A 26,985-nucleotide genomic window follows, 5' to 3' on the forward strand; every position below is an offset into this window, starting at 1 on the left:
GAGGGGGGGGCGGTTAATTGAAGTGTCATTAATGAGGCCAAAATGAGAGGGAACAATAGTGTATTATGATATAGCTCTGTTGTTGGATCTCACACATTAAAGATTTAGATTTGAATGTGTGGCCATCATAATCTTAAGTGTAGTTACATGGAAATTATATTAATGTGAAGCTTTGAAGAATGAAGAATTTATACACATTAGATGTTTATCTTCAGTTACTCCAAACAAATGAAATTGATGAATGCCAACCAATTTCTTCCTTAGTGATTACATGTATGTAAGATAGGCAGTACACCCACCTCTGGAGAAATGCAGATCTCCAAGGGGAACAGCTGCGCTGATTACAGCACATGATCCAGGTGCCCAGGCCACCCGCATGCCCCTCAGATTACTCTCCAGACCCTACAGAATTCTCTGGTCTCTTCCAGGAAAATTGCTACTTGGGGTAAAGATGATCTCACGTCTATCAGATAAATTCAGGCTGTTTGGGGAGGTAGATGACATAATGGAATGAAATAGAATGCATTTCCATATGTATTCCTAGAGAGTACTGTATTTAACATGAAACAAGCTAAAATACATTTGTAAAATATTGAATTGCTTCTTTGGACCGAATCTGGCCAGAATTTGCTTATGATCAGGGTAGACACTCAAAACAAAGGAAAAAAAGTATTAGTCTGCCCTTATGCTTCTGTGATGAATACCATGTTCAGTTTTGATGACTGTATGTCAGGGTTAGTAAGGAGCTGGGGCAGGGCCAAGTGAGAGGAACAAAAAGACATTGTTTCCAAATGGAGATAATTAAGAAGACATAAGGAGTATGGTCACAGCCTATAAAACCTTAAGTGATGAATACATACAATCTCATGAACTTTCAGAACTAAGGAATTCTGAAGGTAGACATCTAAGGAGCCAAGAATTTGTTTTGTGGTTGGAGTTGTAGAAAGAACCATGCCTTGAGAGAGGCCATCTACAGTAACAAGCCAGTCAGTTGCCTTGAGAACAGCTGGCTTCATGGTAGGTATGACCTGGAAAACAGACATCCGCAAGCCATTTCTCCAACCTACAAGAAACCAGTCTGGGCTGCCCAGTTTCAAGGCTTCATCACATGCAGATAACCATTGTCTCCTCCTGGTGTTAGCTTATCTCAGCCCCTTTGACCTGGGGAAATACATGTCTATGTTTTTATCTCTCTCACTAAGCTGAATTCTTGACCTAGTACTTGAGTCCCCAGACAGTAGTATTCTTCCCAGTCTCTAGTCTCTATATATTCAGTTCTTTCCGAAACTCCGTGGTTGGAGAGATCATCTTTGGATTTTAAAGAAGTATGTGATGTTAGAGCAGGAAATGATCTTTAAAGATATCTGTCTCCATTAAGGTTTCAGTTACTTTCTCCTTGCCATGATAAAATACCCTGGCAAGAGCCACTCACAACAGGAAAGGTTTCTCCTGGTTTGCAGTTGGAGGGAGATACAGTCTATCTGGTGGAGAAGATGTGGAGGCCATCAGGAAAGACTGCTGTCAGAACCATCAATGCTCAGGAAGCTTAAAGTGGGTCACTAAGCCTTGAGGACTAACTACCCAGTAACCAATCTCCTCCCTAATGGTGTGGTGGGAACCATCTTGGAACTAAGTGTTCACACTCATGAGCCTATGGAAGACATTTTACATACACAACACTAGCCCGTTAAGTAAATTATTACTTCATTTAGTGTAAATTTTACTATTATGATTTGAAAAAAATGCTTTTACATTACGGATTTTATTTCTAACCTAGCCCTTTTGTTCAGTGAAGGAAAGCATTCACATTTTTCAGGTGACAAGACTGACCTTTGGTTAAATGATGTTTCCTAAGTCATAGTTGGACATTAATAGGGCCGATATTTTCTCATTTTAGTTGCAGTATTTCTCCTACTACCCAGCACACACTGGGATGCTCAAGGGATAATAACTAACAAATTTAACAAACCAGGAAGACAGAAAGAGCCTCATAACAGAAAGTTATACCAACAGTGATCTGAGTATAAAGAATAATGAATAATGATAGCAACCTAAGAAACTGATCTGACATCAAAATGGTGCCAATGAATTCATTTAAATACTTGAATATAGTTAAATGACTTCTTCATTTCGAGAATTATAACAATTATGAAGAATCACAGCAGTACCTACCCATCTTTGCTCCAAACTGAAAATCAAAACTAGTGCCAACACCATCATTATCACCAGGCTTAACATTTCCTGGTGCATTGCATCAGCCCTGCGATGCCAAAGGAAAGAAAGAGCTACCCAGACACGAATGAGATCACTGGGGTTCAGGGAAGTTACATGATTTTGCCAAGAAAGGGAGAAAGTCAGGCTTTCTGCTTTGGATGGTATGCTGTGTCTATTCACTATATCACCTCTGTGTCCAGAACTGACTCCATGCCTGGATTAAAACCATGCCTGTAAACTGCCATGCATTTTGTATTCCTAAAGTCAGGTCTTTAGGACTCTCTAAAGTCTTACAATAATTTATAGACAGCATTTTTGAAGTACAGGTGACCAAGAATATGCTCTGATTTACTGAAAGAAATAGATACTCGAACGGATGGCATTATTCAGTGGGAGTGCTAGTAAATAGTATTCTCAACTCCCTCACTGCACCTGACATGGCTGGAACTAGAGGAAAATGTTCTAGCGAGACTCACCAGAACTAGACTAACATTGACTTGTGATGTACATACAGAAGGCGTTTTGATGACACCCACAAATGAGTCTCCAAAGTAAGCACAAAACAGTGAAACATGGTAGAGGGACATAATTCAAAATATGCAATATGAGCTCCGTTTTCTAAAGGAACAAAGAATTTGGCCGTGCAGTCTGTGAATGCATGCACCCAGATTAGCAGGCAGCTTTTGAAAGTCATTAGCACCTCTAGCCAGCCAGCCCCAGTCCACCAGGGACAACAAGGATTTTACACATACACGCTGAACAGTTATTTCCTGCAGCTAATTGCAGATTGGCATCTCATCCACAATCTGCCAGATTGGCCATGAGTTAACATCTCAATCCAAATAAACCCGCTCCAGCAGGATTTGTCCCTCACGTTATCTGTGCACAATAAAGCATCACTCAATTTCTACTTTGGGAATGATGCCTATGAGAGTTCTGGGGCAGGAGACTAGTCTTAGTATTTTCTGGTTGTTTAACACAAGAAAGTGAAGGGAATTATAAAGAGTAAGAACAAATCTGGAATAGATTGTAGTGTCTTCTTCTTTACAAGGAGTGACATACGGATGCTATTCACTGATTTTGAAATTTCAGAATTTTTTTTCCTCCCTAAGCAAGAGTTTCAGGCTCCCTAGAAAAGAAGATGCTGGGCAGTGTTTTAGTGGCCACACACCAGGTAGGTCTAGAGCCTAGGTCTTCCCTTTGGATTGATTAGCCTGAGAATTGCAACATCTCTATTTCCTTGGACTCTCTAGTCAGTATTCACTCTTGTTCCATTGGGTAATTTAAGTTGGTTATACTTTACTTTCCCTTCTGAAAATGATCTGTTCTGTGTATTTTGCTTGCTTCCTCAAGCTTGTATACTCTTGTTATGTAAGGTTGCAGCAGTAGGACCTGCTGCTCGCATATGACCTGGGTAACCTTCATTACTTTCAAAACATTGCTATGCAGCAGCTATTAGATGAACTATGAGAGATTCAGATTTGAGTAGAAGACTGTTCTAGACTTTGGGGATTCACATTTTTAAGCGGGAGGTAAATGTAGGTTGAAATAATCAAAGTCATTCTGTGGTAAGTCACGTTAAAGTGATACAAAGTGGAACCATCATACCAGAGGAAGGAAAGATTGCTTCTAACAAGAAGGGTGAGGTGTGGACAAATTCAAGAAATTGTTGTTTGAGCTGGGCCCTTTAAAAACAGGAAAAAAAGAGTTGGGGAAAGGGAAAGAATATGCTCAAAATGTATTACATGAAATTTTCAGTAAATAAATAAAGGCAGAAAGAAAAAACTACTAACAATTGGAATTTATTGATGCCATTCTCTGGTCTAGAACTTTAGGCATGCATGAAATACAGCCAGATGAAGCGATGTTAATTAATTTGGTGGGGACATTGGGACAGCAGGGCGATAGAGGGAGGAAGAGAGATGTGGGGCTGAGAATGAAGCTGCTACATAAAGTATATGCCTATGACACCAGAGACTGGGAAGGCGGGCTGATAACTGGCCAGGATCCTTGCTGTCCTCTCTCCAGCAGAGAGCTCAAGATAGCCCCTTGACTGAAGCACCTGTAGGGAAGGCAACAGCTCCGGAGAAACTACGGGGGGCCGTTCACCTGTGTGCTTGCCCCAACTCCCTAGGTTCTGGGATGGATCCGCAATGGAGAGTCAATGCTCAATGCCAGCCTGGTCAACGCCAGCTCTTTGTCGGAGGCAGAGCAGCTGCAGCGGGAGCACGAACAGTTCCAACTTGCCATCGAGGTAACACCCAAATCTGGATCTATTGTCTTCTGTTCCCTTTGTTGACTCCGGGCCTCAGATAGGATGGCTGTCTGAGATGCCAGCATTCCCTCAGGTGGTGGAGCTCTTGCTCTTTCTGGTGGTGTGGTGCAGGCACTGCCTTCACATACTCACGTGTGTGAAGTGCAGGTTTCCCTCTACCCCAAGGTATCAGGAGTCATCAATTCATACTTGAAACGAGAATCTTTGCTGTGCATGGTGCCTTAAGGCCCTGGTCTAGTGAGATTTTTAACCTATTACAAACTGTGTACCAGGTGAAAAATACAAACTAAAAGGTGACAGAGACATTGAGAAATGAGAATAAAGAGGTGTGCAAGTCAATAGTAAAGTGAATTAGTTCTTTTAAACACTTGGATTCTAAGTTAGAGTTTGGCTTTTAACAGGGACCACAGGGTTGCAACAGACTGTTCTATATAGTTTGCATGGTGAAAGCAGCTGTTCAGTAATGCTGGCAGAAGCCATATTTGAAGAATAAACTGCAACTAGAAATTTACCAATCGGGACTTTTTAAAAGCTTATTTTAAAAGAAAATTCCACTGAGGATAAAGTGATGTTGCCTTGCTTTATATAATACCTCCAATTATCTTTCTACTAGGGCCCTCTCCTCCCAAAGAGTCTTCAGCAGATTGCTTCTCAATGGTGTCTGAGAAAGAATAGAAATGGGGCATGGAACTATATTAAAGACAAAATAAGTTTAGCGCCAGTGGGGAAAGAGACAAAGAATAAAAATCTCAGATACTGGTTACATGTGGTTCACTATAGAACTTTGTCTGCTTCTGAGTGTCGGAACTACAAACGGGCTATTTTCTTTTTAAATTACCACTAGCAAAACTTTTTACATCACAATGGCAGAAAAATAATGAATTTTAATTATCTGTGCTCATAACTATCTTTTAATGTAGCAATCCAACTGATTATTAGCCCTTTATAAACTAATATTAATTGAATTCAGCCATTTGATTTTCCAGAAGCCATCTTTCATGCCTATAAACATGGTGTTAAGATGAATGACATGTTTCCATAAGATGCTTGATATCTTCTTAGGACCTATTGCTAGTCTATAAGTGTTGTCCAAGATTTGAGACTGAAAAGCAAATAGTATGTTGCACATAAAAGTATAAACAAATCACTCTCTGTAGAAGAGTTGCCCAGAGACAAGGAGTTTTATATCTGTTACAGTTTACTGGAACTGCCACATCCATGGTGGTGGAGCCCCTTGGGAGAGACCTAGATAAGGGTTATAATCAGGTACCTAGTGGGTGGCCAAGTGTCTATAGCAGCGGTCCTCAAACTTTGGGTTGAGACCCCTTTGGGGGTCAAAACACCTTTTCATAGGGGTCACATATATCAAATATCTACATCGCAATTCATAGCAGTAGCAAAATAACAATTATGAAGTAACAGCCAAAATAATTTTATAGTTGGAGGTCACCACAACATGAGGAACCGTGTTAAAGGGTCACAGCATTAGGAAGGTTGAGAGTCACTGGTCTATAGGCTTAGGCAGCAGTGAGGGTTAGGCAACAGACTAGGAGTATACCATGAAGCTGTGGGGGATTTTGACAGGGATAACTCTTGGCTATCTTCCTAACCACTCCTGGGGCTTTGTGGGGGATATTACTTCAGTAAATAATTGGTGCTGGGAAATTATTGATCACTCTAGGGTTGGTGTCTGTGATCTCAAAAGATAGCAGAGTAGACCGAATTATTAGAACATCTTGGTAATGGGTGGTCATCAGGTTGTGGTATAGCTAGATAAACAAGGAACACAACCAGAATTATCCACATGCCCCTTCTCCAGGCAGCCTGTGGTCCTCCGTAAACTAAATTTAGACTGGGCTCTGCATCAGGAGAAAAATATGCCAGAGAGGATGTAAGCAATGTTTTTTTTGAGACAAAATCTCTCTATGTAGGCCATGCTGACCTTGAACTCACTATGTAGCACAAGCAGGACACAAACTCATGTTTATTCTAATGTTCAGCCTCCCGAGTAATGGGGCTATAGGCATGTACTACTGCACTGGCCAGGTGCAGGCCATTTAAAAGAGAGGATAACAGCAGCCTAGCATGGCTTTCTCCATGTGCCAGTGTTACCGTAGGCCTTTGTGCTGGTTGCTAGGGGGGATGAGGCAGGAGAACCTAAAAAAGAAAGTTCAGTGGCTCCATAAGGAAAATAAAATATTATTGATGAGATGGTGATACAATTTGTTCTGTAAACTGAGACATTTTTAAGAGTGAAGGGGGTGGCAAGTGTGGTAGCCATTCCTCTAACCCAGCACTCCTGGAGGCAGAGACAGGAGGATTACAAACCCAGCCTGGGTTACAAAGAGAGACCCTATCTCAAATTCAACAAAAGGAAAGGTGAAAGAGAGGGTTGTTAATGATAATTAAGCTAGAAAAGCAGTCATACACTGGAATGGTCCTGACCAAGCCAGAATAATGCTAAGCCTAGTTCTGGGGGTTTCCTGGAAAGGTCAGGGTTTGTCCCTAAAACATTCCAAATAGCGAACCAAACAGTGTCTCAAAGCAGTGTAGTTTATTAGCAAACTGGATTCTTATTTGTAGGTACCTTGAATACCCTGATGTGTCTTCAAGAATTATGACCTTCATAGAGAGAAGCTCAATTTTAAAATCTTTATTTGAACTCCTCCTGTGCATTTAAGCATAAATATTATACCAGAAAAGTAGTTAAACTGGATAATACATTCAATTGATTTGGTTCAATTTTCTTGCACTTACACCTACTAAATATTAATGTCCTTGATAATCCACATCTTAAAATTGTAACACTCAATAGGATTAGATGATAAGAAGTAAAAGTAAATGCAAAATAATGGCTTGAGCTTAGCAAAGCAAAGATTATGGCTCATGGATAAGAATTTATCATTTAGGAAATTAAAAAGGAAGGCAGACTCAGAACTGTTGCAGAATAATGGGTTTCAGAATAAGGGACAGAGTTTATTACATGACACAAATTATAGAAAAGTCAAGATTGCTCCGAATTCTCTGAGGAAAAGGCATTAAAACAAGTTTATGATGACAGTTATATACTGGTTTTACACGTTAAGGGCAGAAGAGATAATTGTCGTAATCACTGACACTCATCTGAAGAACCTTCCTCCAGATGAGAAATGCTGTGGACTCTATTCTAATCCTAGAGAAAAAGTAACGTGCTGTAAAAGAATATAAGTTTGGGAATAGGTCAACCCGGAGTCTGGTTTTATCACTTGTTTTGTAGGTTTTGAGGCAAGTCTTTTAGCCTGTGTGTCTTAATCTCTGAGATGGAAATAAAATCACCTACAGAAGAGTCATGTGAACCAGAAGGTCAATGCATAATCACAGGGCCTAACACAGAGCACACACAGCCTTGGAGAAGTGGCAGTCATTTGACTGACCCCCAACCCCCCCACACACACACAGTGACAGTTTTACCTTCAGCAACTGGAACTCTCCAAGAGTTAGCTAAGTGACAAAGGACTTCAGAGAAAAGGGGTGTTCCCAGAGTTTCAAGCCACCTGGAAAGGCTCATTGAAGAAGGGGAAATTTGAGATGAGTTTCAAAGGACAGGTGGGCTTGCAGGGGGCTTGGGGGGCATTTATCAAGAACAGGGAGAAGGGAGAGCAAGGCAGGAAAATTTGTGACTTGCTTTCAGAGGGTTTGGGGGGAGTGTGCAGTATTGTGAAGCAGTTACAGATCGTGTCATGGAGCTGTTGGGACAGCCAGTTTGGACTTAGTTTTGAAGTGATGGGGTAGCCACTGATGACCTTTGAACTGAGATGAAAGGTTTAGGGACAAAAAGGAATAAGTCACTACAATACAAGCACTTCCTATTCCATCAGATTAAATGAAACTGCCTAAAATGTCCACGATGACCTGGGGGCGTGGCTTAGTGGTGGAATGCGGGCTTGGCATGTTCAGGACCCCAAAATAAATCCTAGCGCCACACATGAAAAGGAAAAGAAAAATGAAATGTGAGGGATTAGTCTACAGGTTTAGAACTAGAAGCAAGAAAATTAACCACCTCTCCTCCATAAAAGTGCCTATATGGAGCTGTAAGAGCTGGGCTGGGTTGGAGGAGCAGGGAGCAATAGACAGGGATGAGGTCAAGATTGTAATTCTAGGTGGTAAGGAAAATGAATAGGAGGAGGCCACCAACATAAGTGGCTTTTGAGAACTATTTTAAAGATATGGGTTTGGCTTCTCTCGGGGGTTTGGCATCTACCCTGCATCAGATGGCGACTACCACCTCAGAAGGTTGAGAGGTGGCCTCCCTTGCATGAGAAGACAATTCCAGAGGAGGTTCTGACAGTAAGAGGAGACTCACTGGGAATCTCCTTCAGAGAGGAACTGAAGCCCATGGGAGTAGATAAGGGTTTTGACGATGTGAACAGTCAGCCAAGGATGACGTTGGCACCTCTACATTTAGGAAACAAAACAGTGCCAGTAAAAAAAGACAAATCAGGGACTTGTAGGGACTGCTTCACCCTTTAGTCTACTTTCTTCAGCTTTGTTTAGCAGTGAGGAGCCCAGCACTGGCACAGTCGTCAGGACCATGGCTCTCAGGAGGAAGGCAAAGGCACAAGGGCCTGGGATGCTGGTGGAGATGCAGGATGGAAGTGCTGCAGGTTTGGGGGGGGGCACGTGGGAGCTATATAAACCAGGCAAAGTAAGTAGGAATGTACGGGATAGTCTGATGAGGGGGAAAGGCAGATGTGGTGAGGGCCAGGGAGAAGAGGGAGGTTACTCTCAGACCCAAAGGCAGCTGAATAAGTCGGCTATTAAGAATGATCTCCGCCCTGCTGTCCAAGCAGAGAAGAGAGGAATTCTGGAGTGTTTTTGTGTTTCTAGCGAACCTTGTCCACCACAAGCTGAGTCAACACTGTTAGCTGGATGGCTAATGCCTGCAGCTGAGGTTGCAATGAATTTCCCAAGTCAGTGGCACTCTGACATTCTCACAGGACTGTCCTTGTCAGAGTTACTATTGCTGTGACAGAACACCATGACCAAAGAAACTTGGAGAAGAAAGGCAAAGGCTTAAGCTTCCTCATCACTGTTCATCATCTAAGGCAGACAGGACAGGAACTCAAGCAGGGCAGGAACCTGGAGGCAGGAGCTGACACAGAGGCCATGGTGGGGTGCTGCTTACTGGCCTGCTCATGGTGGCTTGCTCAGCCTGCTTTCTTATAGAACCCAGGCACCAACCCAGGGATGGCACTTTACACAGTGGGCTGGGCCCTCCAGTATCAATCACTAATTAAGAAAACGCCCTACAAGCTTGCCTATAACCTGATCTTATGGAGGCATTTTCTCAATTGAGGCTCCCTCCTCTCACATGACTTCAGACTGTGTCAAGTTGACAACAACCTAGCCAGCACAGGAATCAAGTCTGTGTTTTGTCTTATAAACCTTGAGCCTTTGGGGGTGGGTTGTTTGTCTGTTTTCTGCCACCTAGTTCTCCAGCCAGTTCCCCCATGCTCTTGCATTTAAGGAACAGAACACAGTTAACCAGAATCAGAAGCCATAAAACCTTGTAGATAGCAAAAGGACCCTGCTTTGAGCTCATTCTTCAGTGCTTCTGGGCATCTTTGGTGGAGTAGCCGTGGGGTAGGGGTCAGGTGTGAGAGGTCAGTGAAGGAGGTCACTCTTCAGGTCTGTTGTTCTGCCAGCCAAGTTTACCCATTCTATCAGAATCATTTGCAATTGAATATCGATGTCTAAGATTGTGCATTGCCAGCTGAGATTTGCGTGACATGTGTTGTGGGGGAGGGGTGTGCTTCCTTAATTTGTAAAATGTTGCATCGGTAATCATTGGAAGTTCAGTGATGAACAATTTTATGATTAGATTTGAAAAGGAGATTGAAGTAATGGTCAGGTTTCTGCACAACTTCTGTTTCTGTCCTATGTAAATTGAAATGTCCTTAAAATCTAGGGTAAGGAAAGTAGAAAGTTAAGAATGGGGTCAGGAGTTAGGGCCCCTAGAGACGAATGAAAATGTATGATTTCCTTTTTTAAATGTGCTTTAAAAGACAATAATGTATATTAATCATCACGACAAGTAGATCAGTCATTTAAAGCTCTTTAACTTTTCTGCATCTTTCCAATCACACCTCACTCCACCCCCTCCCATATCACACCTGGGCCGCTCCCACGGACCTCTCTCTCCTCCCCTCGCGCCCAGTCCCTCTTTCACGCCACTTCCTTGCAGAAGACGCACCAGAGCGCCCTGCAGGTACAACAGAAAGCAGAAGCACTGCTCCAGGCTGGACACTATGATGCCGACGCCATCCGGGAATGTGCCGAGAAGGTGGCCCTCCACTGGCAGCAGCTCATGCTAAAGATGGAAGACCGGCTGAAACTAGTCAACGCCTCTGTGGCCTTTTACAAGACCTCTGAGCAGGTGAGAGGGAAGTCTGTGAGGTGTGAGCTGAAGATGGAAGAGGCTGTTTCTACCTCACATCGTGGTGCAGCATCAAAAAGCCAGGCTTGTCAGCACCAGCCTTTGAGAGCAAAACAATGGCTTGTGGGAACGCTACCACTGCCTTTTGTATCTTTTTTTCCCCTTTACAGCAAGGAACCATGTGATTTTTTTTTCGTAAGTTTCTCAAACTCATCAGATCAAGGTGGAGGTGTTGAAGTAGAAATTGGGTGTGATGAGTGCTAGCCACTGTCATAATAACACTGTGTGGCAAGCTACCCCACACTTGGTGATACCTGTCGGCATTTGTTTTCTGTTTAAATATCTAAGATCCAGTGGATTTCACTGAATTTGGTATATCTAGACTCTAAACTGCCCCTTGCATCCAGCTTGTTTATGTCTTTTATCCTCCTTGATCAGAAGCTACTTAAAACACATCCACCGACAAAATAACCCAGAATCTACCGTACAAGATCTCTTCGAGTCTTTGATTCAGACCTATTATGGAACATATCTCAAGTGTCTTAGTCTTAACATTCCTGCATGCTGTTACCTATTTTGTCTCAAGACATAAGCTTGCCTGCATGCTTTGTGTCTTACATTAAACAAAGTAGCAAAGAAGGGGCTAGGCAGTTACCTCAAGATCGGGGACAGACTTCTTATGACACAGCAAGCATGTGTGGCTGTGAGGAGTGGGCTCTGCCTGAGGTGTCATTCAGCTGAGTTCATAACTCAGTGAACATTCTATCCAAAAAGCCACATCCTTGGACTCAGTAGAGTGCTTGCCTAGGAAGCCCTGGATCAGAATGTCAAGGACTCTCTTAGCTACACACTAAGTTCAAGACTAGTCTGGGCTTCCTGAGACACTGTCTCAAAAACAAACATATTCTTTCCCAAGAGGAGTGTCTTCTTCTGAGGAAGCCTGGATGGTTGCAGGTGTTCTCCCCTGCTTCTGTGTCCAAAAAGTAATCAATACCGTTGATGGAGAGAGAGTATAGGAGTTCAGGTTTCTGCTTTCTGTTTGCTTGTTTGTTTTTAATACACTGGTGGTATCTACTTCTGCATTCTAGGCAAGTGTCTGCTGAGTTCTTATTTTCTGTACCCTTCCTACAATGACACCAGGCTGCCATGAAACTCCCACCACAACACTCAACCTAACTCTCCCTGTGAACTCTCTTTGAATGCTCTGACCTCTTCTGAGGTGTAAACAGAGTTTCTCTCCCGCCTGGTCCCACAACTGCTTTGCCCCAAATAAACACACACAGACATATTATTTGTAAACTGTTTGGTCAATGGCACAGACTTCTTACTGTCTAGCTCTCTCTTAATTATTAACCCATAACTATTAATCTATGCATTTCTACATGGTCTTACCAGAGGATGCCAGCATCCCATCTTCCCAACAATTACATGGCATCCCTCTGATGGTTCCTCCTGCATCCTTTCCCCAGAATTCTCCTTGTCTGGTAGCCCCACTTTCCTCCTGCCTGGTTACTGGCCAATCAGTGTTTATTCATCAACCAATAAGAGAAACATATATACAGGAGTACATCCCCATCACTGAGGTCATTTATAAGGTCACTCAGCATGGCCTCTCTGAATTTTGTGTGTGTGTGTGTGTGTGTGCATGCGCGCACGTGCGCCTTTGAGTTTAACTCAAATGTATTCTCCCTCAAAAAGAAATGTGATTTTATAATAGATGTCCTAAAGATGTCAGTACGTTATGGTAGGACTTTGAGCATCTTTTCCTAGGGGAGTAGAAAGATGGCTTTTGTTTATGGCCCATAAATCACACAAGAGAGGCAACTTTCCCCTTTACCACTGCTTGAGGCTCCTGACGGACAGACAAGGACAGATGCTAAAGCAAGTCATCAAGTATCATCTCTAAGCCTGGTCTACATAATTCACAATTGTCATGAGGTTACAGCAATACAATACGATATAATATATGCATACATACATATATGTGTGTGAGAGAAAGAGATTTGACACACATACATATATATGTATGTGATATATCATGGGTGTATAAATATGATTATCATGTTCAAGCACCCTAAGTATCCAACCAGTTTCTTCATTTCTTACCCTTCATCATATTCCTGAGTGAAATTATAGGCCTTTGTAGCTCAGCCATCATCTGTAAAGGATGATTCCACAATCTCCATCTCCAGTTACAGTCCAAGTTCCAGTCACAATGTTCTCAAAAACCTCTCTTCAGAGTGTCCACTCTGACTCTGCTGGCTGAACTCCACATGTGTAGAGTTCTGTGGCAGAAGTCTGCAGAGAACGCGTGCTGAGCAGTTCGCTCACTGAGCCTTTTGTCCTGTGACTCACTAGGTGTGCAGTGTTCTGGAGAGCCTAGAGCAGGAGTACCGGAGAGACGAGGACTGGTGTGGTGGGCGAGACAAGCTGGGGCCGGCGGCAGAGATGGACCATGTCATCCCGCTCCTCAGCAAGCACCTAGAACAGAAGGAAGCCTTCCTAAAGGTCAGAGCACACTGCCACACGTGTCTCAGAGCCCAGCATGGCTCTCTCCTCTCACCAGCCAGCACCAACCTGCTGCTTCACCTGGCCCTCCGTGCCTCTGGTTTTTCCTGCCCCTTATGTAAAGAGGGAAGGGGCTGAAGTCCTATCTCCCTGTTAATTCCTAAAGTCCTAAGATTACACTCTAAATACTCACTTCCTTCTTGACACTTTTGGTATTGTAAGGTCATTATAATTGCCACTACAGTGTTAGGGTATTCCAGTATCACATGGTTATGGTCACATGCTTCTACTCACTTACATTCAATTTATAATTTTTTTCTTTTGTGGTGCTAGGGATTATACACAGGACCTCACACCTATTAGACAAGCACTCTACCATTGAGCAATAAATAACCCTAACCCTAAAATGATCTTTTGACTGAAGAGCATAAGCCTATTTCATACAGTTATTAAAATTAATCTTTGAATCAATAAATTTAGATACTATTTCTCATTCTAGCAATTTCCAAGTAACAATAAATATCACAATGTTTATTTTGTGTGAAAGCAGAAACACATTTCCTGGGGGTTTCTGATACAGCCCTAGTGTCTAAGGGAGGGGAGCCAGCCCTGTTGCATTTGGGCTTTTAGCAGAGAAGGAACTCCTTCTGAATGTCCCCCAGCAGCTTCTCTCAGTGGGCTTCTCCCCCCCCCAAACCTCACACTTTCATGTTCTTCCTCTGGGAGTTCTCAAAAGATGAAAGAGAATGTGTATACCCTGCCATGCCACCATACTTCTCTAACTAGCTGCCTTTTGTATTAGAACTCTTGACCACTAAACCTTTTTGTTCCGTTTTAAGACACCCTCCTCGCCCCCGCCCCCTCCTCCTTCCTTGTGTCTGGTATCTGATCAGGTATTGGTCAGAGCCCTGAATAAGCAGCTTTTATTAATACAGATAAGTGAATGTTCCCATACAGAGATTAAAATAATCCAAAAGTGTTCTCTACTACAAAACAGAGTTTAAAGCAAATTGAAGGATCATGTGAAGAATTTTAAGTAAAGTTGGGGAGCTAGAGAGATGGCTCAGCAGTTAAGAGCACTGGTTGCTCTTCCACAGGACCTGGGTTCAATTCCCAGCACGCGCGCGCGCGCACACACACACACACACACACACACACACACACACACACACACACCACACACACACACACACACACACACACACACGGCAGCTCATAACTGGGGGATCTGATACCCTCACACAGACATATGTGCAGGCAAAACACAAATGTACATTAAGTAAAATTATATTCCCAGCATTTCTTGGGACTGGGAAATGCTTAGTGGAGAAGGGTGGCTGGGCTTAGATTCCCGGCATGCATATCGAGAGCCAGCCACGGCCTCACACGCTCATATCCCCAGAGCTATGGAGGACAGAGAACTGCGTGCCACTGGGCCTTGCCGGCTGCCAGCCTAGCTCTGGTTCCGTAAATTACAATTTCTCAGGAGAACAAGGTTGACAGTGATGAAACAGGCTGCCCAGCCTCCTCCTCTAGCCTGTCACATGCACGTATGGGCATGAACATCCACACACACCTACACAATAGACCACATACATGTGCACAGCACACATACACACAGAGAGAGAAAGGTAAAGGTTATTTCTTCATAAAATTAAGTGATTCTTTTAAAAAAGAAATAAAACCATCTGGACTGATGTTTCTCATATATCCCTAAAGGTGTGAAGAAAACCTCCTTATCACTGTGGGAAATCGCTGCCCAACAGACAGTACTCGGCTTTCTGTTTATCCTCATTTGTTGACTCTTCTAGAAGTCCTTAGCTTTGGACCTCTACTAATAGCTTCCAACTCATGAGCCTTTGAGTTCCCATCAACTTAAAAGTTATATTTATACTTATTACATAACAATCATTGTGCTTATATAATTTGTATGATCAAAAGCTAAGTATACAAAGATTTTAAAATAGATTTTCACAGTTATAACTTATTATCACTGCAGATAATTTATTAATTTAAAATTCGTAAGCAAGTATGTACTAGTTTGACAGCTATAGGGAAGACTGCTTTTTGGAAAAATTTATAAATTTGTGGGCTTAAGGGACAGTAGAAATACTCTGTCAGAAGGTCTGGATTCTGCATCTGAAGTACTTCCTTCCTGCTGCTCTTCTCAGCCCTCAGTCCAACTCACTGGGAGAAGGTAGCCTGTCTCCTCTGCCAGCCACTGCTGGTGGCAGCCTTCAATGGCTCCTACTCTTTCACAGAGATTAATATTTCCCAATGAGAGAGTACTTGTTAGTGTTATTTAGGGAAGGGGAATGTAATTGGCCATCAAATAAATTTGAAAATTGTTGGCAATTTACATTTAGATTTAGAATTTTGTTATCAAGTGTGTGTGCTAATTGTACTATGCTAAAGTGGGTGGATTTCTACTCCCTGGGCTTCCATCAGTGGTCATGTAAGAGATAATCTTGTAGAAGAAGAAAACCAGCCTGGGTGTGAACATTAGCAGTGACCAGTCAGCATATAGATAGTGAAGGGCTGGCTGTCTTCTGATTTCTGTCTGAAACAGAAAAAGAGACACTTGATTAAAAGAAAACTCAGAGCATGCGCCTTATAAATTGGAATTAGTGTCTCCATGAACCAGAAGTGACCTCCAGAGCTCTTCTCTCTCTGGATCCCTCCAGCAACCTTATCACCATCAAGTCCTTAAGCCTTTAAAAAGACACTTCTCATGTCTTGCACTCCACATGCCGACTGGAGACAGGGCTTCACACCTTTGTCTCTCTTAGGCCTGTACTCTGGCTCGGCGGAATGCTGAGGTGTTTCTCAAGTACATCCACAGGAACAATGTCAGCATGCCCAGTGTTGCCAGCCACACCAGGGGACCTGAACAGCAAGTAAAAGGTGAGTGTGGGGCCTGCCAGAGCACATGTTGCTTTAGTTGCATGGAACACACACACACACACACACACACGCACACGCACACGCACGCACGCAGGCACGCACGCATGCATGCACACACAGATGCATGCACCATTTAGCAGGCTGAGTACACACCCCACTTGTCATCTCAAGTTCTCTTATGCATCTTCTTTAAGAAGAAACAGTCTGGTATAGAATGGTGTGAAACCAGTGGTGATTTAGTCAGTTTCTTAACATGCAGAAAGATTTCCCCAAGTTTTTAAAATTTATTTTCAAGTCCTGGCTCACACTGCTTAGTAGAAAGGTTGTCTAAACATTTCCTACTCAAAGCATGGTGTCCTGTTGAGCAATACTGATATCACTTGAAAGCTATTAGAAAGGGGATTTCAGGTTCTCTCAAATCTGCAGTCAGAACCCATATTCTATATGTAGATAGGATTAATGTAACTACTGCTCTAGGTCACCTTTATTGTCTCTGAATTCTATAAAGTCTGTGAGTATATGAAAAATAATACATACTCTTTCAAATTTTTATTATCTGATCACATTTGGTCTTAGTCACCGTTTCATTCTCTCAGTGATCACTCTCACCATACAGAAATTAGCCTTCACGTAAGAAACGAGTCTTACACATCCTCTCTTGTCCAGTTAGAAATTCACAGCCCTGGGGAGGAAGGCTGGGAAGAAGACCTGAAGTGACTTGGAGTGATGGGTGAGCCAGGCTTAGGGACACCATGGTCAGGATGGGGATCAGTGGTCTGCTTTAGGTAGAGTTCCCTTCCCTGCTCTGATCCCTCAAGAGGTGGGATGATCCAAATCACTAGAAAGCGAGAAGAGGACCTGAGTTCCTGCCCCACCCATTGTTTTCCTTTGAATGAGGCCCTGTGGGTGGCTGACTCCACATCACCCTCTCCTTCTAGCACATTTCAAAACATATGTTCTGACTTCTGCAGGTGGCTGCTTGGGTGAGGCCAACCCCCTGAGAGACCATGCTCACACCTACACTGTATGGGAAGGGCACCAATAGGGGGCTGGATGTACCTTCCTCCGTGGCAGCTCTCAGGGAGGGGAAGTAGTGACATCTGAAACTCTTTGGGAGCTTTCCATGATTTGTATTGACTATGTTGCTTACCTAGAGGTGCAGTGAGCAAAGCCCTCTACAGGACACAAACACTACCCCTGCCTGCTAGGAACACACACTGCAGGTGAGACCACCTATTTCTCCTTCATTGCTGCTGGATCCAAAGCCAGTGCCACATAGTCTAGGGTTTTAACATGGGAGCAGATTGCTAAGTAACAGCCAAAAACTTAACTGTTGCTGACCATGAGCATCTTTTGTCCAGGTTGCCTATTGCATGTTGCATGCTGCAGCCATCAACATGACATCAGCTGCCATGGCAAAGCTCAATGATGCATCTGTCCTGGAGACTCCAGATGTTCATTAAGGTTCTTGTCTATTCATTCTGAGCTCTGAGTCCAAGGGACAGTGGCTACCCAAGAGTTCTAGCCATAGTGCTAACAGGGAGGCAAGGGGTGGGTCACATCTACAGACACATTTCAAGCTCCTATTTGTGTCATATCAGTTAACATCCTCTTGGCCAGAGCAAGTCACTTGGTTGAGCCAGAGGTCAGACTGAGAGTGGGAAAGTATACTTGACCACTCTGGGCAGGGGCTGAAATTCCATGCTTAAGGCATCCATAGTGAGCCACTGAGACCTATGGAACTTCTCAGCCTAAAAGGGTAGAGACAGAGTCTATCCTTACAGTCAAACCTCCAAGCACAGGGGCAGTGAGGGGAATTAAAGAATAAGTGAAATCAACAGAAGCTAATAAGTACAAACTCTGCAGCTTGGGTTGTGCCATCTTGTTAAAGTACAATAATGTATATTTGACATCTCCCAGGGACCTGGGAGACCAGGGGTAGATAAGGATGCGGTCTCTGGTCAAAGTATCCTACCTAACTCCAAGCTCTGCTCCTTCCTATCTAAGTGAGCCTGAACATGCAGGTCTTCCTTAGTTTCCTCATCTGCAAAGGACAGACCATAAAGATACACACATCATAAGTGTTATAAAAATACACCTGACACATAATGAATACTAAACATTGATTATCTATGTCCTCATCATTGTGTATTTTACCAACATTTAACAGTTTGCAGGACACAAAAAGCAGATAGAAAACAAAATAAATTTGCTTGCTTCAAGCATAGATCATACTATTTGAAACACTTAAGAAATCAATCTATGGTCAGGTGGTGGTGATGTATGCCTTTAATCCCAGCACTCGGAAGGCAGAGGGAGGTGGGTCTCTGTGAGTTCAAGGCCAGCCTGGTCTACTGATGAGTTCCAGGACAGCCGGAGCTATACAAAGAAACCCTGTCTCAAAAAAAACCACAGAAAGAAAGAAAGAAAGAAAGAAAGAAAGAAAGAAAGAAAGAAAGAAAGAAAGAAAGAAAGAAAGAAAGAAAGAAGGAAAGGAATAAAGGAAGGAAAGAAAGAAGGAAAAAAATCAATCAATCCAGATCATCAGATAGTGTTAAGAGAGGTAAAGAGACAGATGGATTCTCCCTATGGCTCCCTTGTCATACTGAGTGCCTTACATCTATTCTCACAATACCATTAGGGACAACATAAGAAGAGCTTTCAGTCTTCCTTAGGATCAGATCAAAAACTGTGGAGTTTGGGCCTAAGACAACATGTAGACCCTATTGCAGCCCATTTTCCACCCACCCTCTGCTCAGCAGCTTGGAACTGCAGCACTGCTCTTAAAGTGCCATGTGTTTGACTCCTGTGCAGGGCTGAGATTGTGGCCCATTATGTGGGCTGACTGTATGTCTTCCCAGCCTTCTCACTATTGCTTACCTCCCTCTGCCTCTCCTCCAGAAGCTTCTAAGGAATGCCTAAGAGTTCTAGCAGAGCCCACCCATGCTTGCTAGCCTCCAGATCAACTGTGTCAGTTGTTGTCATTGGGGCTCACTTTCTGAAACCTCTTACAATAAGGACTGACTAGTGCAAAGGGAATCTGGGTCTGGTGTGGTCTATTGACAGATCCTCAGAAACAGGCCCTCACCATGCCCTCACCATGATCCCCTGGGAAGTTGTATCTATCTCCAGCATTTATCCCCTTTCTTCTGATGCTGTTTTAGTCCTACAGGGGGACTTACAAGTCCCCTTGGTAGTGGGTCTAACGTACTTGGGACTTTGTGTAGAGCCTTCCCATGATGCTGCTCACTTCCTCTTCCCACAGCCATCTTGAGTGAGCTCTTGCAGAGGGAGAATCGTGTCCTGCACTTCTGGACCTTGAAGAAGCGGCGGTTAGACCAGTGTCAGCAATACGTGGTATTTGAGCGCAGTGCCAAGCAGGTATGCCCAGAATTCCCTTGGCTTTGCCTCACTGCTGGGTCATATACAGAGGACCAAATAGTGGGCACAGTTAAGACAAGAGGTGATGACAGCGCAGGGAGAGCCGGTTTTCCCTTGTCAGTAATTTGGGTTTTCTAGGCATTCAATACTGAGTTTGACACCAGGAGTTATGATGGGCTGGCTGCACAGGTATTCACTGGGTCTGACCTATGATAATGTCCAGTTTATACATAAATACATGCTCACCTGAGCTGACATATGATAGGCCCCAGTTTATTTATTGCTTTGTGGTGGACAGTTCCAACTCTAAGGAGAGCCTCCATAAAAATTAATTAAAAAATAACTCCCTCAGAGCAACACACCCACCATTCTGTCACATTTCCTGGGTCCCAAGCCAGAAGCCTTCCTCATAATGTGGCTTGTTTTCCTACTGACAGCTGCCTTCTGGGGGACTGGTGGTGGTGTTTCCTCCTACAGGCATTAGACTGGATCCAAGAAACAGGAGAATATTACCTCTCAACACATACCTCCACTGGAGAGACCACAGAGGAGACTCAGGAGCTGCTGAAAGAATACGGGGAATTCAGGGTGCCCGCCAAGGTAGGAAGCATCCCAGGCCCCTCCCCCGAGTCCACCTAGTACTCCCCATCATGGGCAGCTTTACCTGGTGGGGACAAGAGCAGTCTCTGTATACAGAAATGTGCAGCCCCAGTGGCACAAGGAAAGGAATTGCTCCTTTGGAACCTAAGTCCTCCCCAAATCACATCTCCAAACAGGAAGTTGGTTGCTAAGACACCCCATCATCATGCTCCAGATTCTGGGGTCTCCTTTGTTCTCTGAGACCAGATAAGGAGAAATGGCATACTCGTATAAAACTGTGCATGCATTGTAAACATCTTCCAGGGGTAGCCAGCCTTTTAGCACCAGGACATGTTGTCATCTGCAAATGTGTTGGGCTACATTCATGTCTCTCCGGGGATGCATGTGACCTGAGGGCCACAGGTTTGACACCCCTAAATTCTACATATATCTACATATTCTTGAAATTTGAATGTCTTGGGAAGTGTGGCTTATGGGATAGAACAGTGACTCAGGAACTGATGGAAATTCAGGGTGCCTAACAAATAGGGTGTACCCCAAACCTCCCCCAGTCCACCCAGCACCCCTGCTCTGGCCATCCTCATGTGAGGGAAGCAAAAGCAGTCACTGTAGTCAGTACTGTATCTTGGGAAGCCACTAAGGACAGCTTCATAAGGCAGGTGAGTTTCCAGTTTTCAGACCCATTTCCCTTTGTCCTCAGACCTGCTGGTGATCAGGTCAGAGCTCTGGGGAGCAAACTGTGCACCCCTCCGAGAGCTCGTTTACACAGGGGAAGCAAGAGTGCTGTAAGGGAAGAAAAATGATTTTTGCCAGTTTTCACAGCCAGCATTGGACAGGAGGACCGCTGTTTTGAATAAGAAGCTGGTGTGTTGCTGGCCTTTCTTTGTAGACTCTACATGTCTGCCTACTTTTTGTAGCATCCCTTCCATACAAGGAAGATGATCTTTCCAGGGTGAGAGCTGTTCGTTTGGGGGCCAAGAAGGAGAACAAATTCATGCCACCTTCCACAGAGACACCTTCAGTATCACATGTTCCTCTAGCTTAGTTTAACAAAATGTAACCTTCCTGCACCAATATTCAAAAGTAACTATCCACATTACAACTCTGCTGTGAACTCAATATTGGGCAGGTAGCGTTGCATTGTTGGGCGCTCTGGGGCCTTTTGCCTGCTGTTGAAGTTCATTTCAACACCAGCTAGAGAAATGGCACAAAGAAGGTAGAGGATGACCAGGACCCAGTTCAAATCCAAATGAAGGTGGGTTTTGAGGTTGCCGGTTTATAGCTATTTGACCTCTTTTTTGCATCATTAGTGGACTATTAGCAAGATGAATGACTTCAGCTCTGCCAGCATGGGTAGACTATAGCAGTAGCCAAACTTCTTAGGATAAGGAGTCTGTTTATAACCCAAGCGGAAATGCAGAGAATTCAGTAGTGTTAGTTTAGCCTTTAAAATCGGTTTTGTAGCTTTGTCCGCTTCTACCCATCGTTTCTGCCCTAAACTGGAGGAGCTTCTTCATGGGATTGCGGTATCCTGGCCTTTCCTTCCTTCTAACCCACCCTACTCCACTTTAAAGGCGATCTTTGGCCACAGCATCCCTCCTCTCAGGAACTTGGATGGTCGTCAGTGTCTTCAGGCTCCATGGCCTCCCACCGCATAGCTCTATCACCACTGGTTCCTTTATGCTAGTGTGGGCGTCGTCATCAGAGTGGATTGCTTTCTTTCCCTCCAAGGGCTCCGTTTGTCTCCCTGCCGTTTCCATACAAGTTCTCCACCTAAAATAGTGTCCCTTCTCTCTAGCTTGTGTGCCACCCCTTCTGTGGTCCTACCGACCTGCTGAATACCACAGGGATCTCCCCTGCTGCACTTGGAGCCCCTATCTGTGTAACCTTCAGGCTGCTGGCACAGGCCATGATTTTCCCAGGAGTCTTTGTGCAGTGATGTCACCAGTGTGACCCTGGATAGCTCAAGGAGTCTTTGTGCAGGGCTGTCTCCTGCAATATCCCTGAAGGCGAGAACCCCCTTTATTCACCTCATGTTCCCCGGGTTACCTGATGCAGCTGATGCATTCAAGGGAGGTCACACACACATATATGAACATTAGGAATCTTGGAGAGATTTCAGAACTACTACACTGGAGTCTATGTTAGCATGGCTTTCTAGCTTGGCTCCTCATTTCCCATCTTCCTCCCAGCTGAGCTGTGTCTGTTAGTGGTTACTGTGTTCCTAGCCAGCATGGTCTCAATCTCAGAGTTATTAGTGTCAGAGCATCTACTGGGTAATAGCCCAGCTGAGGAACCTGTACCTGAAGCCTCTGCCTCACCTCAGCCAACTCCCCAGAGGCAAACCTCTTGTAACCAGTCAGCTCTGGCTTTTAGTCTTTATAACCAGTGAAATGAAAATTTGGTATAAAAAGCAAACTGACCTTGAATGACAGAGAAGAAGTATGGTGGCCCTCACAATTGAATAGTGCAACAGGTTATACTGAGTTATTATACTCTGCTCCAAAAAAAAGAGATCAAGGAGAAGAAACACTGAATATAGAAAAGCAATTTTATATGAAAACCTTCAAATATAAGAATAAAATGAGATAAGGATTTGGCAAGGGTAAGGACACACAATTGTGCATTGTGGTATGCCTAAAAGGCAGTCTAGCTGGAAAAATACAAATGATACTGTTTATTGTCTAAAACTTAGAGGGAACCAGCCCTTGATGACAGGGAAGCTGAGCATCTCAGCATCAGACACAATTCTGTTTCTCCTAAAAGCAAAATTGCTTTTAGACTTTTTTCTTTTTACGACCCATTGTTTATTTAGTACATTCACAAGTTTTATAAGCATTGCCACATCTGAGTGGAGCTCAGGAGTTATACATTAGGAGCAACTCCCCATCCCTGTCTCTCCTCAGGCATGTGCCCTGCCGTACATTTCCTATAGACAGAATCATTCAATGTGTAATCCTCCATCTAGCTTCTTTCCCCTAGCCAGTTTTCAGTATCCCTCTTCCCTTTTGATGACTAAATAATATTTCATTGCACAGACATAGCTTTATCACTTATCAGATGGATATTTACTACTGTTTATCACATGAATAATAGTTTTTAAATAGCATTATATTAGCACTGCATACAAGTTTTGTGTGAGCATATTCTTCTCAGTTCTCTTATATGTATACATGGGAGTGCAGTGGTTGGGTCATACAGCGCCCCTCTGTTTCATTTGGAGGTGCTTTCTATTCCGAAGCAGCTTCCCGGCAGTGTAGGCAGGTTCTAGTGCCCTGCGTCTTCATCAGTCTGGAGGAGTGTGACGGAGGAGTCCCACTGTGCTACCCATGCTGGCACACACACACACACACACACACACACACACACACACACACACACACACACCACCCCCACCCAGCTCAAGTGGCTCTCCTGTTTCTGCCTGGGGTGTTCCTACTCTCTACTTGCCCTGCCTTTCTTCTGTGGTTTCATGACTCTGAAACCACCACCTGATCCCTGTCCCTGTAGTTCAAATCTCCAGAGAAACGCCCTCAGCTGAGTCATCATGCCATCGATGTCCATTTAAATAGACGTTTAAAGCCAGGACACTTGAAAAGTGACTGGCCACCTACTGGTGGGCTGTCCTGGCAGACAAGTTTTTGCCTTTGCTGTCATTAGCTGCAGCCGGGAACGTGACAGGTCACATGGTTTCAGATTGCATTCTGTGGGCCACGGCCATGGTTGATGTCCATTGGGCTGTTTGACCTCAGCTTTGCTCACCTCTGGATTTAGCGTTCAGTCACTCACCCCTGCATTCACCTCTTACAGTGTGCTTTTTCTTTTCTAGACAGTGAAGATGGACAGATGAGGAAGATATTCACTCAGCTTTTAGAGAGGTTCAGGCCCACTGAATACAACACATAAGCAATTTTACGAAACACATGCTTGACCACACTGTTGACTGTCTGTTCCCCTGCTTCCTTGAGGACATAAAGTAACATTAGTCACCAGTTTCTCCTTATTGGTCCGAGTCAGCTTTGCTGCCCCTTCAGATTCAGGTTCCACTTGCAAAATGGCCACTACCCGGCTGCAGACACCATCTGAAGTGGGGTCACCTTGCCAGGAGCAGAGTGTAGTTTCCTCTAAGACCTTTACATAAAGGGGGTTTCTTGAATATCAGAACAAAAATTATGGTCTTTTAAGAAAATAACAAACCAAAAAAAAAATCTTCCACACACACCTCAGGGAAAAGATAAAAATCCTAAAAGAAATGATACACATGTCTTCAGGATCCCAGGTTTCTCCGTCTTAGCCGGTTCCTGGTGGAGTTACTGTTAGCGGTTCGTGGTGGAGAGATATTCCTCTAACCCTCACACCTGCCTCTTCTCTTCTATTCATTCTTCCATTCAAAAGACCTTATAGCCCTGGACTCTCAGCCCCTGGCCAGCCCGCCGTGCTGAAAAGGGAGAGGCTGATTGTGTTGTGTCCCTGGCCATGCATCAGGTCTAGAGCTCTGCTCCCCTCTCGTACATCTCTCTCTTGGGAGGAGGGGGTGTGGGAGAGCCTGGAAAGGGGCATGTGAGTTAGAACGGCTAGGGGACAAAAGTGGTGGAATAAATAGACTCTGCTGCCTTCTTTTGTTTGCTTTGTTGTAATGAATCAATTGTTTGCTTAAATTCTTGGTAAGAAGTTTGGAACACTAATTTGTCAGGGTAAATTCCATTTGTTAGGGAGAAAATGGATTACATGGAGTCCAAGAGCTGAGGAATAGCTTTGATCTTTGGCAAAACTTGCCAAGCAGAACATCAATCTTGTGCTGTTCTGTAACCTCATATTTCTCCTTCTGTGGTGAAGATCTATCTCATCGTCCAACTGTCTGGGCTGCTGTGGCTGAATATTGAAGTGACGTCTGTGTGTTTGGGAATTTCACCCTGCTGATACCAATTCTTACGGAGGCGACGATGACAAGTTTCTCATGTGTTCTATATAGAGGAGCTCAGTTGAGGGGGAAGGTCCAGTTACAAGTAGCAAGCCTCTGCGCACCATAAGGAAAGCCACCCTTCTGCTCCTGTGGTGCTCCTCAAGGATGGTCCCAGAGTACTGATGGTGCTCCTGGCTCACACACTGGTCAAGGGCTTCTGCTATGGCCCAGCAGCTTCCATGCATACCTTCAGTGGGATATCTGGGCATCCTGCAAAGCTTCACTACATGGCTACCAGCTTGCTTGTCAGGACTAGACAGTTTTTTGGTGACAGTAACTAGACTCTTCCTTTCGTTTTCCATGTTTCAGTCCTGGACTTAGCAGCTGAGTACTTCCTCTTGTGCTGGAACTTTCTGGAACACACAGCAGGAGGGTAGTATCTACCAGTTCCCCTAACCAGGACAGCGCTTCCCCGTCGGGAGCCTTTCACCTTAGGGTCACCCTTTTCAGCTGTGACTGTGGTGCCAGCTTTCCTGGCTGCAGGTTTCTTTTCCTTGGCGCCCCACCTACCAGCTACTTCATTTGCCATCTTGCACGATGGGAAAGATCCACTGTCTTTTCAGCTGCACCTCTCGTGACTTTCCTGCCTGGGTTTTCTAGATTGTAGCATGGCCCAAATTTTGGACTTCATTTGCTTAACATTTTCCTTGTAGCATATTATTTAAACGTTACTTCATTTTCCTTAAGATTTCTCAGCCCGGTAGTGGTGTTGCACCTCTTTAATCCCAGCGCTCCGGAGGGCATAGGCAGGCAGATCTCTGTGAATTTGAGGTCAGCCTGGTCTACAGAGTGAGTTCCAGGACAGGCTCTAAAGCTACAGGGAAACCCTGTCTCAAAAAAAAAAGGCAAACAAAAACAACAAAAAAAAGATTTTTCAAATTTTAGTTTCAAAACTCAAACTCACCCTGAAAGATGAGCAGGCGTTTGCTACAATCATCACTTCCAGTCCCCTGCCTCACCCAGCAGCTCTGCCTTTACCTTCTCTGTGGTAAGGTCCCTCTGTTGTCACACACCTCTCACTTTGACATTCAATTACATGATGCCCCAAGCCGTCAACTATTTTATATGAAAATTTTGTCCCCTCTGGAAATTTCAGATAGGGGCAAATGAATTTTTTAAAATTATTTCTCCATTTGTTTACCCCCAAGTCCAACCTGTAGCTCTCTACAGAGGACTGTAGATGAGGGAAATGCTGAGCAGATTCTTGCAACAAATGAAGTTAACAAAATACACGTCAGACCTTTGGCTGCTTAGCCCTGCCACAGGCTAAGGCATTAACCCCTTTGTCTCCCTCGAACAGAAACAGTTAACTCTCATAGTAAAGCAGACAGAAGTCTGTAGTTAGGTTCATCAGATCCTAGCCCGTGCTGGCTTACATGATGTCTGGTGCCCGCCCTCGGGTCCAGAGATGGGCAGGAACCGGCAACAAAGGATCAGAGGCCAGTGCTGCTGCCACTGTTGGTGGTGTGGATCTGGACCAGCTCTAAAAGCTGAACCTCGGGTTGTTGCATCTGGCTCAGAGACACTTGTCATCTCTCCCTGCATGCTTCCTAAGGATGTTTTATTTTATTTTTTATAGTTTTTTATTTAAATTAAAAACAATCTTATTTTACGTACCAATCTCAATTCCTTCTCCCTCCTGTCCTCCTATGCTCCCCACCAATCCACCATCCTACCCCTATCTACTCCCCAGGGAGGGTGAGACCTCCCATGAGGGATCATCAA

The 26,985-nt window shown here is 44.1% G+C and overlaps 1 protein-coding gene across 22 annotated transcripts in view; it reads left to right on the forward strand.

Annotated features, from left to right (window-relative positions):
* Kalrn (kalirin RhoGEF kinase) overlaps positions 1 to 26,985 on the forward strand; it is a 597,009-nt gene that overhangs the window by 334,149 nt on the left and 235,875 nt on the right. For 16 of the 22 annotated variants that reach the window (XM_013114480.3, XM_040750870.1, XM_040750875.1 and 13 more), the window contains exons 16-21: positions 4,349 to 4,468; positions 10,686 to 10,904; positions 13,263 to 13,412; positions 16,202 to 16,316; positions 19,582 to 19,697; positions 20,175 to 20,297. In XM_013114480.3, the coding sequence (XP_012969934.1) occupies positions 4,349 to 4,468; positions 10,686 to 10,904; positions 13,263 to 13,412; positions 16,202 to 16,316; positions 19,582 to 19,697; positions 20,175 to 20,297 (843 nt within the window). The remainder of the gene's footprint in view (positions 1 to 4,348; positions 4,469 to 10,685; positions 10,905 to 13,262; positions 13,413 to 16,201; positions 16,317 to 19,581; positions 19,698 to 20,174; positions 20,298 to 26,985) is intronic. The other 6 variants (XM_040750876.1, XM_013114482.3, XM_005071534.4 and 3 more) reach the window with 1 other exon arrangement.

Source organism: Mesocricetus auratus, unplaced genomic scaffold (genome assembly GCF_017639785.1).
Source record: "Mesocricetus auratus isolate SY011 unplaced genomic scaffold, BCM_Maur_2.0 Super-Scaffold_100008, whole genome shotgun sequence".
Classification (NCBI taxonomy): domain Eukaryota; kingdom Metazoa; phylum Chordata; class Mammalia; order Rodentia; family Cricetidae; genus Mesocricetus; species Mesocricetus auratus.